Source organism: Salarias fasciatus, chromosome 17, assembly GCF_902148845.1.
Source record: "Salarias fasciatus chromosome 17, fSalaFa1.1, whole genome shotgun sequence".
Lineage (NCBI taxonomy): Eukaryota > Metazoa > Chordata > Actinopteri > Blenniiformes > Blenniidae > Salarias > Salarias fasciatus.
The window spans coordinates 10887170-10904804 of NC_043761.1; the positions used below are offsets into that span (position 1 = coordinate 10887170).

The 17635-nt window shown below is 47.3% G+C and overlaps 1 protein-coding gene across 2 annotated transcripts in view; it reads left to right on the forward strand.

The window, feature by feature from the left end:
* The first annotated feature begins 8250 nt into the window (after positions 1–8250).
* The window catches only part of grm8a (glutamate receptor, metabotropic 8a), a 193035-nt gene continuing 183650 nt past the window's right edge, over positions 8251–17635 (forward strand). For both annotated transcript variants that reach the window (XM_030113945.1, XM_030113946.1), the window contains exon 1: positions 8251–8804. In XM_030113945.1, coding sequence (XP_029969805.1) covers positions 8262–8804 — 543 coding nt within the window. In that variant the 5' untranslated portion in view covers positions 8251–8261. The remainder of the gene's footprint in view (positions 8805–17635) is intronic.

A 17635-nucleotide genomic window follows, 5' to 3' on the forward strand; every position in this document is an offset into this window, starting at 1 on the left:
AGGAATCAGGACTGAACATGTTTCCTGTGAGTATCACAAGTTCACAGCTAAGACAAGCAGTGCAGAATGTGTGTGTGAGGGTCACTGATGACCCTTAATTGCCAGTAGGTGTGGATTTGTGAGTGTGTTTCTGTGGTGACACAAACTATTTGTGGATTACATTGACAATAACAGAGACTTAACTAGTACTCGTATTCCATTAGCTGAAAGTTTCTGATGTATTGTTCTTAATTTAAAGAGAGTGAAAAGAAGAAAATGACATAGAATATGAAACATTAAGAGTGTAATGATCCATTATTAAAAACCCACTCCAGATGTTCTTCAGAAACATGAGAAGTACAGAAAAAGTCAGCTCTGATGGAGGAATCTGATTGAACAAGAGACTTTTATGAGTCGTGACTCTTGACAACATGCATACCAGGACAAATCGACAATCATGGCACAAAGACAAATCAATACAGATGATTGAAAACACCGATTCCTGCAATGTAGATACGAAGTGCTGAAAGTTCCTTTGGCGTCAGACGACACCCACATCTCTACTGCACGACTGTTCATGTTGAGAAAGAAAAAAAAAAGTTTAATGAATGTAACTTCCATCAGCCAGAAATGAATAGCTGCAGCAGGAAGGAGGTGCTGTCAGAGGAATTGTACCTCAAACCCATCCAGCTAACTTCTCACTGTGGACAGTAGAGGTGGAAAAAACACGGAACTGTCCTCAAATACAATTTTTCAATTCAGTCAATAACAAATTCAGCTACTATTAGTCGGGTAAAAGCAGGGATGGACAATAGCAAAGTAATTTTACTTGAGTTTTCTTTAATGTAGCAGATGGAATTTATTTTTCTTCTAAAATATAAAACTGATGTGTGATTTGTCCCAGTAGAGTTGCCGTACCTGAACCAGACAGGTCCATTATTGCAAAAAGACAAGGTGGAGCAAAAATGTTAGAAAATTGGTTTCTCGTTAAGAATGATTTGTTTTAAATGTTTGCTTTGTTTGCTCAAACTTCATCCCCTCCTACAGAAAACATGTCGAGGTAAGATAACACCGTGTGAACGTGTTGAGTTCCAGATACCGGTAGATATTCAGGAGATAGTTTCAGTGATTTGGTAGCTTTAATTCTTTGTGGCAACAGTGTTTGACATTTGAACAAAAGTGTACTTTTATTTCTGAAGAATTTTCAAAAACTTTTTTTAAAAAGTTTTTTTTTAAATTTTCAAAAACTCCAGTACTTTAAGTAAAAATTTGACCTTTGAATTTGAACAGTATTGGACTAATATTCAATACTTTCACTCAAGTCATGGAGCTAGACACTTAAGAAGTGATTAGAAAAAAACTTTTAAGTATTCAGTTTGGTCAACTTAGAAAAACAAAAGAAAAATTAAATGAAACCACAGACATTCGGTTACAAGTAAGTCATAAATTCATAAACAATGTTTAAAGAATACACTGATTTATTACAAGAATGCATATTAAAATATTTGCATAATAAATTGAAGTGGGAAAAAAGCCTTAAAGTTCAAAAACCCAAAGTTTTAATTTCTCTAAAAGTGGTTATTTATGACTTCCAGCATTGGTAGACTGCTAGGATAAAATTACACTATCATATTCTACTTATGTCTGTATTTTTCACTTCTCCATTACCAAAACAGGAATTAAAATTATTTATCACTTTGCTCAACCGATTCTCATAATTATCACCTTAAAATAAGTAATTAGGACAAAGATGATAAATTAATTAGTCCCTGCTTCGCATCACACTTAAAAAATGTCGTAAATGATGTAAAAACCCTGATGTATACACATAGGAATCATCTTTTAGAGTTGTTTCCTATATAACACATACAGATCCAGCCCGAATCTCACTGGATGCAACAAATCCTGACCTCAATTCACAAAGTATTTTCCTTCTGATCGAACTGGGAACAGAGCAACATGTAGTGACACTTTCTATCCAGTCTGAAGACCCTCACCTGTCCTTTTCACCCCCCTGAGGGTGCATTAGCGCATCTCCCGCCACCAGATGGCGCCATTGCCCCGCGTCTCTCCACGGCCCCTCGTCCGCGGCAGCAGCCTGGAATTGAACATGTTGCGCACATCTTCCGCACTGTCACAACGAGAGAACACCCGGGTGTGTTTCCACTGCCTGCTTTATTTTTTTTTTTCCTTCTTTTATTCGTGACTCTGCACGGCTTATCAAATTGTTATTACACAGCAGATGGGACGCGGTTCATTTATTTAATTCCATTCATCACAAAGAGCCAGTGAGGGTGGTGGTGGTGGTGGGGGGGGGGGGGGGGGGGAATCAATGGGCTCAGTAAAAATGGATTGAAGTTGAGGCAATTAAGGAGTGTGGCGCAACGCCTGTGTGAGCATATTTTGATGACTTATTAATGTGTTCAGATAAGCAAAGCCCTCCTCTGTGGAAGCCATCGATCCGATCGATTAGTGATAAAGTTGATTGAACGGCCGGACGCTGCGGGACGACAGCGGCGCAATTAGACGATGATTTGGTGCAGCAGCCGCGGCGCCTGAGACGCGTATGCTCCCAGCGCAGGGGCGGCTTTTTTCCCGCCTCGCTCACGCGCGCCGTCCCTTTCAGCACCGACGACCGGCGGGCGCACCGGAGAAAGAGAGAGAGAGAGAGAGAGAGGGAGAGGGGAGAGAGCGCGCGTGCGTCCGGCGGAGCGGCACGGGCGGACTTCACGGAGCGGCTTCAAATGCGCAAAAGCGCGGAGCGCCGAGGGAAGAGCGTGGAGCAACACCAGGTGGGTTCCGGCCGCGTTATTGATCATGACTGATGAATTCCTCCGCTGTGCCCCCCCCTCCTCCCCTCCTCCTTTCCCTCCCCTCTCTCTCTCTTTCTCTAATTCCTTCTTAGATATCGACTTCATGACAGACAATTCTGCTTCTATTGTCTACTTAAACAGGCGCGGAGTTAGTTGCGGTTTTTTTTGTGTGTGTGCGTAAAATCCGCTCTGCTGGTCACGACAGAGCACTTTTGCGCTGCAGCCTCATAGATTTTTGTTTTTCACGCGGATGATCTAATTGTCTTCAGATCCATTTTTTTCTTCTTTCTGTTCTGGGGAAATTAATCGCACTTCAGGAGGATCGATTGTTTTTTTTTTTTTTTTTTTTTTTTTTTATTCTTGATTTTTTGAGGTTGGGGGGGTGAAACTGCTGAGCTCCGCAAGGAAGTTGCCCGAGGCGGACAGGGACCCCAGAGGAGTCTGCGGGGGAGGCTGGAGCCTGAGCTTCCCTTCTACATTTCATTTCCCAATTCCTCAGGTATCTTAAATGACACATCTTCTCCAATCCCGACTTGTTTCCCTCGCCTCCTCTCGGGGTAGAGAGAGGTTCTCGGTGGGTGTTTTCTCTCGTTTTGTGGCATCCCCGCATTCCTCCGGTGGGTTTTGCCCAGTTTGCCTCGTTTATTGTCTCACTTGGTGTTTCTGTTTACTTGATTGATTTTAATGCCCTTTTCGGATGGATTTTTTTTTTTTGCAGTAGTGGCGCACGGAGAAAGGTATGTTACACTTATTAACTCAATGTTGCGTGGGTGCAATGTGCAGGGGGGCAAAAAAAACCGGAGACATAAAATATCCTAATAAGCGTGCATCTGCTCTTCCAGATATTATTGAAACGGTGTTTCTCTGCTTTTACTGTGGATGGCAGCGTCTTAATTAGGGTGCAATCAGAACACCACCACTGCTGTGCGGAGTGAAGCCTATAGGGCTGCATAATGAGCATCCACCCTTGACTTTGATCTGCCATAGTCTTATTTTTGAACCTGTAGGCTGTGTTTTATCTCCAGACACACGACTTAATCACGACACAGTCATGTGTTTTAACGGTGACGACAGCTCCCTTTTAGTTTCTGGGCAGTGTTGGCAGGGATTTTCTGTGCACAAAGACAATCAGAGAAAAAAAAAAAAAGACTTTAAATGGCATAGGGAATGGAATCAAAGTGTTTCACTTCCAGACAACATCAAGGAGAAGCAGAACCAGTTTTCTGTCATATTGTGTGAAATCCTTGAGCACGAACGTCATCTGCATGCATGGATGCATTTCATGCAGCATTAATTTATTTTTTATGCAGCCTGGGAAGGCCCTTTAACATGCTGAATGGAGGGTGGGAGGAGCGCCGCTTTGAATGGAATCCTTGCAAAAGAAAAAAAAGATGTTCCTGCAAAAGAGTGAGAGTTGGTGGAGATTAGGAGGATATAGAGGGAGGGCGTGCATGCTTCTCCGAAACACCTACTCAGAGGGGAGCGTAGAAAGAGGGAGAATGAGGAGGACAGGGCGCAAGAAAAGCTATCGCTTTCTGAAGAGAGCGGCGCATTCCCAGGAGAGATGAAGCGGCCTGCAGAAGGTGATGTGATACAGCAGGAGAGAGAGAGAGGAGGGGACAATAGAGGGGCAGCAAAAAGAGAAAGTATGAGGCAGGGATGAGAAGATGGAACCAGACTGGAAGGAGAAGTGGGAGACGCTCACTTGGTTGGTTCTCGGGGCCTCACCCTCTTCATCTTCGAGCCTCTCGCGTCTCAGCAGAGGAAACCTCCTCCTGCCTTTGTTTTCGGCTGCCTCGTGGGGGAAGAAATCTGCTTTTTGTGAAGCATCGCATAAAGAGCCTCGTGGGAGTGCGCGACTAAAAGACTTAACTGTAGAGATGATTAAGAATAGCAGCAGCTCAGGTGTGGGTGCCGATGCCACAGGGCTCGGGCCAGCGCGCCACTGCTTCTCACCTCTTTTGTGAACGTGGAAACCCTCAATGAGCGCCAGTGTAAAATGAGACATGAAACTTTTAATAACCTCGGGGCCGCAGTTCAGTCAGGAGATGTTCACACATTACCCTGATCTGATTTTTCAGCTCCTCCCCGCCCCCCTGACGCTTTGCTTGAACTTACATTTCTAACAGTTATTTATTAAAAAAGCGTGGATGCATTCTCGCTGAATGATGGTCGCTGTAGAGAGGGTTAAAGACTGGGAATCCCCAGCCGGCTTTTTAACTCCATCACTGCCAAGAGGGGGGAAAAAAAAAAGCCTGAATCCATAGAAAAAGTGTTGAATAAACAATGTGGAGTGAGCAGATGAATCAGAGCTGGCTAACCTATAAAAAGCAGGGTTTTTAATCATAGCGGGCGCTTGGCTGTATAAGTGGCTTTGACCTAATTCCATTTAGAGTGGAGAGAAACTGATGAATTAATTGGGACAGAATCGAATTATAAATGGATTCATCGAGAGCGGGTGTCATGCTGAGATGAGATCCGAGCCCGGGACCTGTTAGGATACCCTGACGGGTCGAGCCAGAGGACTTCAGACGTTTTATAAATGGTGATCTGCGTTGAACGTGGACGTACTGATGCTGCTGGTTTCGCTTCAGTCTCACTTCAAAGTTTGGGGATACGGATGAAGCAGCAGAGGAAGCGTTACCATGTTGATGTTGGAGTAAAGTCTCACAGACATGGAATTAGGATGTAAATGTGACTATTTTTTGGAATATATTGGTTTAATTATACGCAGATAAAGAGTTGATGTGCCGTCTCGCCATAAGTTAGCTCAGAAGACAGCTTCATTATCGCCAAATGAGCCGCTACAGGCTGCAGTTAACTAAACATAGTGTGAAGACAGGAAACAGCTAGCCGGGTTTTGCCTAAAGGTGACAAAATTAATTAAAACTTAGTAATTAACGCATAAAACAGTATAATGTTTGCTGAATCTGTTCAGAGAAATCTTCTGGCAACATCTTGATAAACTCTCAGAAATCGCTCAGTCTTACGATTTTCCTCACTAGTTTGTTTTTAATGGTTAAGTCAGTGTCAGAAGCCAGAAGCTTAGTTTTAGGGCCTCACAATATCAGTTAGATAAGCGATAATATGGTTTCCATCACGATTTGACTTGAGATAAATTCAACAAGCACTGAAGTGTATGATATTGATGTCTCTGTGGGGTTTGAGCCTCTAAATAATGCGATTTCTCTTCTTTTTTCTTCTTTCCTGTGAGCAGACTCAACTGCACCAAGGTTGTTTTAATTTGAATTTTGACGTGTGCGCCTGCAGTTCCCACCAGCAGCATTTCAGAAGTGGAACAGTTCTTCACTTTATTTTTAGTCGTTCTTTTCCCTTGATTTTAGCTCTTCAGACTTCTGGTTTGTTGGAACAAGGTCTGAATTAATGTTGAAAACGAAATTAAATCAGATCAAACCAGTGTTGCAGTTCAGTCACTCTGTCAAACATAAGGCCCGTGGGCCAAAACTGACCTTGAACTACTAGAAAACTATCCAATGATCACTTTTCAAAACTTTCTATTCCCTTAATTTGAAAATTTCCTTCATTTCTATGTTTAAATACTAATGTTTGGCTTCACTGTGAAACATTTGAACACATCAGCATGAAAGTGGTGTCTGTCCTTTCATGTAACTCCCAGGAAAGGGAGTGTGTAGTCACCACAGACTGCTCCTTTAATTATTGGCCTCTCTCAGTCTCTCTCTGTCTGAAAAAGAATGATCAAGGAGTCGAACCGCAGGACTCATTAAAGGGCTCGATTGTGTGAAATAGGCCATCTCAAAAGCAAAGCGTGTGGGGTATTTTGGTAAGCAGGACAACTCTAATAACGAACGGCGTTTGAGAGCGACAGCCTCGATATGAAGGAATGATGTTTATGACCAGACGGTTCTGGTCGCTGTCCATGGTGCTGAAATCTGTAGAAAAGCACTTGGATTGCTCATTGTTTATCTTGTACATAAGATGTGTTCAATAATTCTCACTCAACAGTCTGTAAACTCTTTATCGGTCATCGTAAACCCTCTTTGATGAAAGTTGAATGTTTAAATATCCCCTTTCTAAGTTTTCAGAGCTAAAATTTTCTGCTTTCAAGTGCATTAGTGAGCGCCCCGTAAGGGGTTAACTGAGGACGTCTCAAAACTGGGCGGGGAAAATACTTTAAAAATGTTGTAGTTGTCAAGCTTAAGATTAATTGACCCACCTTGAAGTATTTATTAAAAGATCAAAGTTTGCTCAAATTGCTCCTTCATACAGTCTCCATGCAAATTTTTAGATTTAAGATCGGGGGTGGTAAATGAGAAAATAAATCCCCGGGGCCTCGACTAATGAAGCACATTAAGGCTTGTATCTTATAAAAAAAAACAAAATCAACTGGTTTGTCATGGCTGATTCCCAGGCCGAGCTGAAACCAAACTTGCGACAGTTTCGCGAACGGTGTGTGATGTTGAGCTTGGCGGGCGGAGCGTGACATTGTTACTGCCAGGAGAGCGGTAACCCCGCCGCCACGGAACCGGCCCATCAGCGTTTAATGCTCCTAATGCGGCGAAGCAACATTCAGCATTGCCCCTACCTGTTGTTATGTGAAGCTGTGTGTGCGTGTATCTGTGTGTATGTATGTGTGTGTGTCCTGGATGTAATGTGTTCATTTAGCTGCAGCTGAGACAGCGGGTGTTTGAATGATGCAACGCATTTTGCGCCGCTCGCTTTTCACTTGCTGTCTTTTTTTTTCTCTGTCACTGTCTCATGTTTTCTCATTCTGCTCTCTCTCTCTCTCTCTCTCTCTCTCTCTCTCACGCTCGCTCTCTTCTCCCATTTCCACTGCAGCAGGTAGTCTGTGGCTCCACGCGAAGAGCCCGAAGAGCTCGCCAATATGCTCCCGACTGTCACTTTAACAGCTGTTCCGCTCATCGATATGCCAGCAGATATGAGTCTGCATGTGTGTGGAAGTGATTACAAACTGATAAGAGGGTTTTTCAATCATAGGATGGTAATGCGGAACCTGAACGCTGAGCCCACGTGAGCTGCTCTTGCTCTTGCTTTCGGCACGCTACGCTGCCCTTCCGCCTCGCCTGCGAGTGGTTTACACGTGTTTGTCAGGTGGGCCTTGCGGCCCCGCGGCAGCTCGGAGTTCACCTCATATTTGTGCTCAGACGTCTTGTCTCTGTCTCTCTCCAACAGGCTCCACTGAAGATGTGACATGTGGATTACACGCTGCACTTCCTAACGAGATCTCTGCTACTCCACTGCTTCTCTTCCACTACTTCTTCTGCCTGTTTTTCTTTTTTCAAACTGCACAATCTCCTCTGGAATATGATTCATTCATGGGGCTCTGCATGCGCCGCCCCCGGGGTCGTCTACCCCGTCCTTGTTGACCAGTAGGAAGGCCCAAGATTTATGTTTGTCCCAGTTTTGCGATACCTCCCGACGCTCCTCTGAGATCACCTCGGTTCTCGCGTTCTGACGTCTCCGTTGATCATGGAACAGCAGTGGAACCCGGCTTCCTATCCCCAGTCCCCCTCCGCCATCTTCCTTCTGGTGGCGACTTCCTACACCTGGCTACTTCCTGTCACCTCCCCCCAGCGGATCCCCATCGACCCCCAGGCGGCCCCGGAGTACGCTCACTCCATCCGGCTGGACGGGGACATCATACTCGGAGGATTATTTCCGGTGCACTCGCGGGGGGACCGCGGCACGCCGTGCGGCGAGCTGAAAAAGGAAAAGGGAATCCACCGCTTGGAGGCCATGATGTTCGCCATCGACCTGATCAATAAGGATCCCGAGCTGCTGCCGAACATCACGCTGGGGGCCCGGATCTTGGATACCTGCTCCAGGGATACGTACGCTCTGGAGCAGTCCCTGACGTTCGTCCAGGCCTTGATAGAGAAAGACGGATCGGACGTCCGCTGCGCCAATGGAGATCCCCCCGTCTTCACCAAGCCGGATAAAATCGTGGGAGTGATCGGAGCCGCCGCCAGCTCGGTGTCCATCATGGTGGCCAACATCCTGCGCTTGTTTAAGGTAAGGCTGAGAGATCGCCTTCATTCCCCTGTATTTCCTGCTTCCGCACATTCATCTCTCCCGTCTCTTTAAAGTTCAGCGCTGACAACAATTTAAAATCTAGTCAGTCCTGGCGGAGTGTTTGACAGCAGCAGCTACTGGATGACACTTCTTACTCCACCGAAGGGAATTAGAGTGAGAATATTTCAGCCTGTGCGTTTGCCTTTTCAAACCTAAAGCACGATTTTTATCTCATTTTCGATGTTTGCGCGCGCGCGCGTGGGAGAGAGATATGTCAAGATGTGTCAAGTGAGGCTTGTAAGGAAGGGCTTTGTGCGTGCGTGCATGTGTTTGCGCCGCGCGGCTTAGATCATTCCGGGCTTGTGGTTGAGCCAAATAAAAATGGCTGCCAAACACGGGTATCAATTACCGCTGAAATCTGTCAACAGCCACTTCATCCGCCGCGCTGTATGTTTGTGTGCGTTGGGCCAGCGTGTTGTGTTCTACATGTGTGGGCCTAATTGAGCATCCTCACAAGTGCTCGTGTGTATGCAGCGCCGGTGCGTCACCTCTCTGTGTGTCCTTGCAGAAGCCCTCGTGTGTGTGTGTGTGTGTGTGTGTGTGATGCGGGAGAGTCGCATCTCTTGAGGTGTGTGTTTTGTGTGTGCATGTGCCGGTGTTGTCATCATTAGCTGCACAGGGCTGATGGATGGCTGTGCGATTATGAAATATGAGTCCGGTAATGACGCCCATGGCATTTCTCTTCCACATCCATCCCACACTCTTTGACACTGTGTGTATCTGTGTGTGTGTGTGTGTGTGTGTGTGTGTGTATGTGTGTGTGGTGTGCTCAAACACTTTTTTGGCTGTCTTCTTCTGAAAATCCATATGCGATTGGTGTGTGTGTATTCGAGCGCAAGCGGCCTTGTGAGTGGTTGTGTGTATTTTTGAACGCACTTGTTAACAACCGGCTCGTGCTTTGAATGGAAGATTTGCATATTAAACAACAACAACAACAACTAAACATGATTTATGCCAGGATCTGTCACAGCCGCAGCTCTCCAACACAGCGCTTTTCTGCCTCATTCTCATTTGCCTAATACGATTTAGTGCGTTGTGCGCGCGACTGTGTGCTCGCGTTTGTACATACGTGTGCTTTGTATGTCTTGTGTGTGTAACATTGTTTTATTGAGTGTGTGTGTGTGGGGCTGTGGTGTTGTATGACAAAAGACTGTGTATTTCTCTGCCTGGTTTAACATGAATAATTCACCGTGTGTTACGGTCTGAAAATAGTATGGAGGACATTCACACATACACACACACACACGCACACACATACAAGCCTGCTGCAATAAACATGTGTCTGTTTTGTTTTCCTTTAAATGGGCTAATCTGACGGTGCCGATCACAGCCAGTCACCCACTCAACACGAGGGGCTCGCAAAGCAAATACAGCCACGACTGAAGGAGTGTGTGTGTGTGTTTGTGGGTCTTTTATTCTAGCAGCAGGCAAAGAAGATTCAAACAACAGATTGTGTGAAAAACTCCACATCCAAATCCTTCAAAAAAAGAAGACATTTTCTTTTTTTTTTTTTTCCCTCTCTCTCCTGCAGTGCTTTAGCCGCAGAGGGAGCAGCGAGCTGACAGTCACAGCTGAGAGAAATGTGTCGAACAAAAGTTGTTGGTGTTTCCTTTGTTACTCGCGCCTCTTTTGAAGATTATCCTTAAACCGTTTCTGCAATCTGGAACGATACGGAGTGGAGGGAGTGGATGACATAAGATATAATAAGAGGAGAGTTTGTTAATCCTCGTGGGGAAACCAGGCCATCACAGCAGCACAATGCAGAGGAGATTCCAGAGAAGCAGGGTTCACTAATAGGGATCCTTTAAAGCACAGTGAATACACTGAGAAGAAAGCTTTTGAAGAACACACATCTTACATTTGTTGCAACTCACAAGCTGTAAACCTCAGCATGTACTTATTTAAACTGCATCCAAAATACAGTAAGACTCCAGATTCCACCACTATTAACGTAAGAGGTTGGAACGTGAGGAAAGTGTATTCAAATCTAAATCTTGTCCTCCCACACGTTGGAAACTGGCTTTAAGCTGCAGCATTATGATTATGGATTGGTGAACTTCAGGTCAAAACTCAGACCTCCTTGAGACTAACCTTGTCTACAACTGAGAGAGTATTCCCTGCAAAGTTTTAAACTCAGACTCTCCAATCTGTCTGATAATACCAATACATGCTTTGTAATCCCTGCCTCTTTCACAAAAGCGCTAATGGAGTGCTTGCGAGCTCCGCTACCAGGAACTCTTCTCTCATCTTATAGAGAAGTTAAAAGACTCGCATGCTGTGTGTCAGAGGCTGCAAATGAAATTCAATTCATAAATTGATGAATGACTGTCACCCCAGTGAGGGCAATCCTTGGGGAATCTAGGGAATACTCTCATTTCACACACTCACACTCACACACGCACACACACACACGTCATTACATTGACTTGTATTGATTTCCTGGACTTCATAGTTACACAGAGCTACTACTTGTCTAAACCTGACCATTAAACATGTCTTCCTTCATCCATCCATCCATCCATCTTCAACCGCTTATCCGGGGCCGGGTCGCGGGGGCAGCAGTCTCAGCAGAGATGCGCAGACTTCCCTGTCCCCAGACTCTTCCTCCAGCTCTTCCAGGAGGATCCCAAGGCGTTCCCAGGCCAGCCGAGAGACATAGTCTCTCCAGCGTGTCCTGGGTCTTCCCCGGGGTCTCCTACCAGTGGGACATGCCCGGAAAACCTCCCCAGGGAGGCGTCCAGGAGGCATTCTAAACAGATGCCTGAGCCACCTCAGCTGGCCCCTCTCGATGAGGAGGAGAAGCGGCTCTACTCCGAGCTCCTGCCTGGTGACTGAGCTCCTCACCCTATCTCTAAGGGAGCGCCCAGCCACCCTACAGAGGAAGCTCATTTCGGCCGCTTGTATCCGGGATCTTGTCCTTTCGGTCATGACCCAAAGCTCATGACCATAGGTGATGGTGGGAACATAGATTGACCGGTAAATCGAGACTCCCTCTTCACCACAACGGACCGATGCAATGACTGCATCACTGCAGACGCTGCACCGATCCACCTGTCAATCTCACGCTCCATCCGTCCCCCACTCGTGAACAAGACCCCAAGATACTTAAACTCCTCCACCTGGGCAAGGGTCTCTCCACCGACCTGGAGAGGGCAAGCCACCTTGTTCCGGTTGAGGACCATGGCCTCGGATTTGGAGGTGCTGATCCTCATTCCTGTCGCTTCACACTTGGCTGCGAACCGCCCCAGTTGCATGCTGTAGGTCTGGGTTCGATGAAGCCACCAGGACAACATCATCTGCAAAAAGCAGAGATGAAATCCTGTGGTCCCCGAACCCGACCACCTCCTGCCCCTGGCTGCACCTAGAAATTCTGTCCATCAAAATGATGAACAGAACCGGTGACAAAGGGCAGCCCTGCCAGAGTCCAACATGCACTGGGAACAGGTCCGACTAACTGCCAGCAATGCGGACCAGACTCCTACTCCGGTCATACAGAGAACGGACGGCCCTTAACAAGGGGCAACCGACTCCGTATTCCCGGAGCACCCCCCCACCAAGACACCATGAGGGACGCGGTCGAACGCCTTCTCCAAGTCCACAAAACACATATGGACTGGTTCGGCAAACTCCCACGAGCCCTCGAGCACCCTATGGAGGGTGTAGAGCTGGTCCACTGTTCCACGACCAGGACGAAAACCGCATTGTTCCCACTGAATCCAAGGTTCGACTATCGGTCGGATCCTCCTCTCAAGTACCCTGGAATAGACTTTCCCGGGGAGGCTGAGGAGTGTGATCCCCCTATAGTTGGAGCACATCCTCTGGTCCCCCTTTTTAAACAGGGGGACCACCACCCCGGTCTGCCAATCCAGAGGCACCGTCCCCGACTGCCACGCAATGTTGCAGAGACGTGTCAACCAAGACAGTCCCTGCACATCCAGAAACTTAAGGTACTCAGAGCAAATCTCGTCCACCCCCGGTGCCTTGCCACTGAGGAGCTTACCAACCACCTCGGTGACTTCGGCTTGGGTGATGGACGAGTCCACCTCTGAGACCTCAGCCTCTGCTTCCTCCACGGAAGACGTGGCGACGGGATTGAAGAGGTCTTCGAAGTATTTCTTCCACCGTCCTATGATATCCCCAGTTGAGGTCAGCAGCTCCTCCTCTACTGTAAACAGTGTTGGCGGAGACCTGCTTTCCCCTCCTGAGGCGCCGGACGGTTTGCCAGAATTTCTTTGAGGCCGACCGATAGTCTTCCTCCATGGCCTCCCCGAACTCCTCCCAGACCCGAGTTTTTGCCTCCACAACCACTCGGGCTGCAGTTCGCTTGGCCTGCCGGTACCTGTCAGCTGCTTCTGGAGTCCCAAGAGCCAACAAGGCTCGATAGGACTCATTCTTCAGCTTGACGGCCGCCCTTACTTCCGGTGTCCACCACCGGGTTCGGGGGTTGCCGCCACGACAGGCACTGGAGACCTTACGACCACAGCTCCGGGCAGCTGCTTCGACAATGGAGGTGGAGAACATGGTCCACTCGGACTCAATGTCCCCAGCCTCCCTCGGGACATGAGAGAAGCTCTGCCGGAGGTGGGAGTTGAAAACCATGCTGACAGAGGGTTCCACCAGACGTTTCCAACAGACCCTCACAATACGTTTGGGTCTGCTAAGTCGGTCCGGTTTTCTCCTCCGCCAGCGAATCCAACTCACCACCAGGTGGTGATCGGTCGACAGCTCTGCCCCTCTCTTCACCCGAGTGTCCAAAACACGCGGCTGGAGGTCAGATGACACAACAACAAAGTCGATTCTCGACCTCTGACCTAGGGTGTCCTGGTGCCAAGTGCACTTATGGACACCCCTGTGCTCGAACATGGTGTCTTTGTTATGGGCAAACTATGACTAGCACAGAAGTCCAATAACAGAACACCACTCGGGTTCAGATCAGAGAGGCCATGTGATCCAATCACCCCTTTCCAGGTCTCACTGTCGCAACCCACGTGGGTGTTGAAGTCCCCCAGTAGAACAATGGAGTCCCCAGTCGGAGCACTGTCTAGCACCCATCCCAGGGACTCCAAGAAGGCCGGGTACTCTGCACTGCTGTTCGGCCCATAAGCTGAAACAACAGTGAGGCACCTATCCCCGACCCGAAGGCGCAGGGATGCAACCCTCTCGTTCACTGGGGTGAACTCCAACACATGGAGGCTGAGCTGTGGGGCTATAAGCAAACCCACACCAGCCTGCTGCCTCTCACCGCTGGCAACGCCAGAGAAGTGGAGAGTCCAGCCCTTCTCGAGAGGTTGGGTTCCAGAGCCCAGGCTATGTGTGGAGGTGAGCCCGACTATATCTAGCCGGTATCTCTCAACCTCCCTTACAAGCTCAGGCTCCTTCCCCCCCAACAAGGTGACATTCCATGTCCCTAGAGCTAGTCTCTGTGTCTGAGGATCGGATCACCGGGCACCCTGCCGTTGGCTGCCACCCAATCCACATTGCACCCGGCCCCTACGATTTCCTCGGTGGGTGGTGGGTCCACCAGAGGGTCGGCCCACGTCGCCCCTTCGGGCTGAGCCTGGCCGGGCCCCGTAGGCAAAGGCCTGGCCACCAGGCGCTCGCTTGCGAACCCCAACCCCAGGCCTGGCTCCAGGGTGGGGCCCCGGCTGCGCCATACCGGGCGACGTCACGGACCTTGATTGTACTATATTCATAAGGGCTGTTGACCTGCCCTTGGTCTGGCCCATCACCCAGGACCTGTTTGTCATGGGAGACCCTACCAGGGGCATAAAGCCCCGGACAACATAGCTCCTGGGATCACGTGGGCACTCAAACTCCCCCACCACTTTAAGGTGGCAGGTCAGGGGGGAGCCTTCCTTCATCTAAATTATAAATACTAACGAGTTGTCCTCACAAAGAAGACGAGTACAGAGTGTATTAAACGTTTCGGATCTCCACTACATTAATAATACATTCCCACACTCATGCATGTTCTGGGATTTCTTCTTTATTTATTTATTTTTAATTGGTATCAGTTCCACTTGATTTCATTTGCAGCTTTGATGCATATACAAACACACACACACACACACACACACACACACACACACACACACACACACACACACACACACACACACACACACACACACACTCTTTCCTTTGAGGAGACGACTCATTGTCTGTGTCTCCAGTGGTGGTTTTAAAAAGTTGTTTTTTTCCAAGGCCAAGGTCAGAGGCATAAGTCTTTCCCACGCTCTGCCATTCAGCCTCACGTACATCCAGCTGCACCGCTGGGTAAACAGCGTGTTTGTTTGTGTGTGTGTGTGCGTGCGTGCCTGTGCTCAAGGTTTCGAATCTTACGATTATATGTTTTACATATGCGCCTGTATATATGTATATGTACAGGAAAGAAATATTGCGCACAAACCCCTTTTCAATTGCTCCCATAAGTCAGCCGCTCTCCTCCTGCCTGTCTGTTTGGAGGATTAACGGCTGCACCGGGGGATCTCACTGATATACGTTCATTTTCTTGTGTAGAACGACGGTCATGATTGCTTTCGTGTCTATTTTGCCGTCCTTTGTTTGGGGTTGATTTTTTTTTTTTTTTTTCACCGGGCATGATGTGACATGTACTACACACGAGACACTAAACAGACACGAGCACATCATGTGATGGTGCAGTTTCACTTAAAGTGCCGGCTGTGAGCGGTTTGTTTTGCGGGTTCGTCAACGCTGTCTGAATTACAAATCAATTTGGCATTCAGTTTCACAAAGATGACAACAGATGCATTAAAATGCAATTAACTGGAAATGCTGTAATTTTAATCAGATGCCAATTCCTAATGGATTTGCTATTATTCTCAAGGTCAGGCACAGCTTGGCGTGCAGTGTCCGTCTAATCCCCGAGTACTGTTTGATGAAATAATGACAGGAAGGACAGCGGAGAGCAGAAGAAGTGTGAAGGAGACTTTGGGAGAATGAGTGGCAAGGCAGACGCATTAAGACAGAGCGCACATGGAAAAAGCGAGAGGATTTAATGAGTAACAGGCCAGAAGAGGTAAGAATTGGGCAAAGATGCAAAGGAAAACAGTCGGAGGGATGGAGTCACGCGGTGAAGATAAAAAGGCAAAAAGTCAAAAAGACGGCGCGCGAAGGAGACGGTGGCGTCCTCCGGAGTGTAATGATGTGGTGTTGATTTCTTTCATGGAGGCATTATGCATTGAGAGGGTGATGATAATGAAGCCACGGAGCACTTCCTACAGCAAGCAGGAAAACTCATTAGGACTTGAGAGGGTCTCTGCTTTGTGACGACTCGGCGGCGGTGGGAAAGCATCACGGCGGACACAGCCGGGCACGCAGGACACGATCGGCCATCCTCCACTAACAAAGGCAGACTTCATCAGCAAATGGTTAATAAAGAGAGATTTAATTGTCCTTCTGAAATTATTTATTGCTTTCATTTGTTGACCGTTGCCTGGGGATGATCCATTACCCGGAGCCATGCGTATAGCAGGAACATGGACTACATTAGAGTAGAGTTGTTTGCGGCTGAATGATGCAAGAAACTTCAAATATGAAGACGTCTCCACGGATCAGAGTGTTGACGTGACTCTTTGATCTCTCAAAGTATTCTCCAAAAGTGAGTAATATTGTGGAGGCACATGTTAAAGATCGGAATACAAACATGGCTTCTAGCAAGAGGCCATTTTCAATCAAGATGATTGACCCAGAACAGACATGAAAGATTGAAACTGTTGAATGTTCATTAAATTAAAACGTGTTTAGAGAAGAAAGGCTGCCGAAAAGGCAAGAAGAGAGATCCTAGGATCATTAAACAAGGAGACAACGAAAGACTTCAATACACTCAAAAAGGTTAGAGGAGATTCCTTTGGACCAATTGAGTGAAGTTCATCTCTCTGAGTCAGGATCGGATTGGAAAAACACAGATATAAAAATTATTTAACAGCACCACTGGGAACATTTGGAGCAAGGTGGGAATACAGACACAAACTTCAGTAAGGTAAAGAAAAATGAAGCAGTAGGATGGTGACAGCTGCTCCCTCCAGAAGAGTCCAAGACTTTGGAAACGGGTCGAGTCTTCTCATTCATGGTAAGGCTGAAATTCCCCAGAAACCATAAAACAACAGCATTAATATAAAGTTACGTGGCAGTGCACCGTGAGACCATCCCTGCCTTCTGTTGACATTGTGAATGATACATGATGGAAAAGAAAGTGTGATTTAAAGGATAAGACCACTTTCTTCCGTTGCTTTGTTATTCAGGCCCGATGCTCTCCGGCCCATTGTGAAGCACTTCAGGGGACGGGGTATGAAGAAGCACTCAGGCCAGACTGCAGCCTGCAGCCAGTGTTGATGCACGGCTTCTGATCGAACTACAAGGGCGAGTTTTAGTTCCCCTCGTGCATCAGGAAGCCTGTAGGCACCCTGTAGTAACCCTGTAGGCCGTTCAGCGATGGTCTTGACTGGAGTAACCTGTTGTTGTGAAGATGGTCATCCAGCTATTATTAGATGCTTCTAATAACCCAGAATGCATGTGTTTGGACTGTGGGAGGAAACCGGAGTGAAAAACATGCCGAGAGGCCGCTCCTGAGCGCTAATCAGATTTGGGGTCGTCTCACTCTGAGGTGAAAATGCTTACGACGACAGCATTGATTTGAAAATGAACCGCACCTCCAAGAAATAAGCCATTAAGCGAGCGTAAAATATGTAAAAAACACAGTGTCAGCAGACCTTAAATATGTTAACTAAGCATGAAGCATATAACCTTTA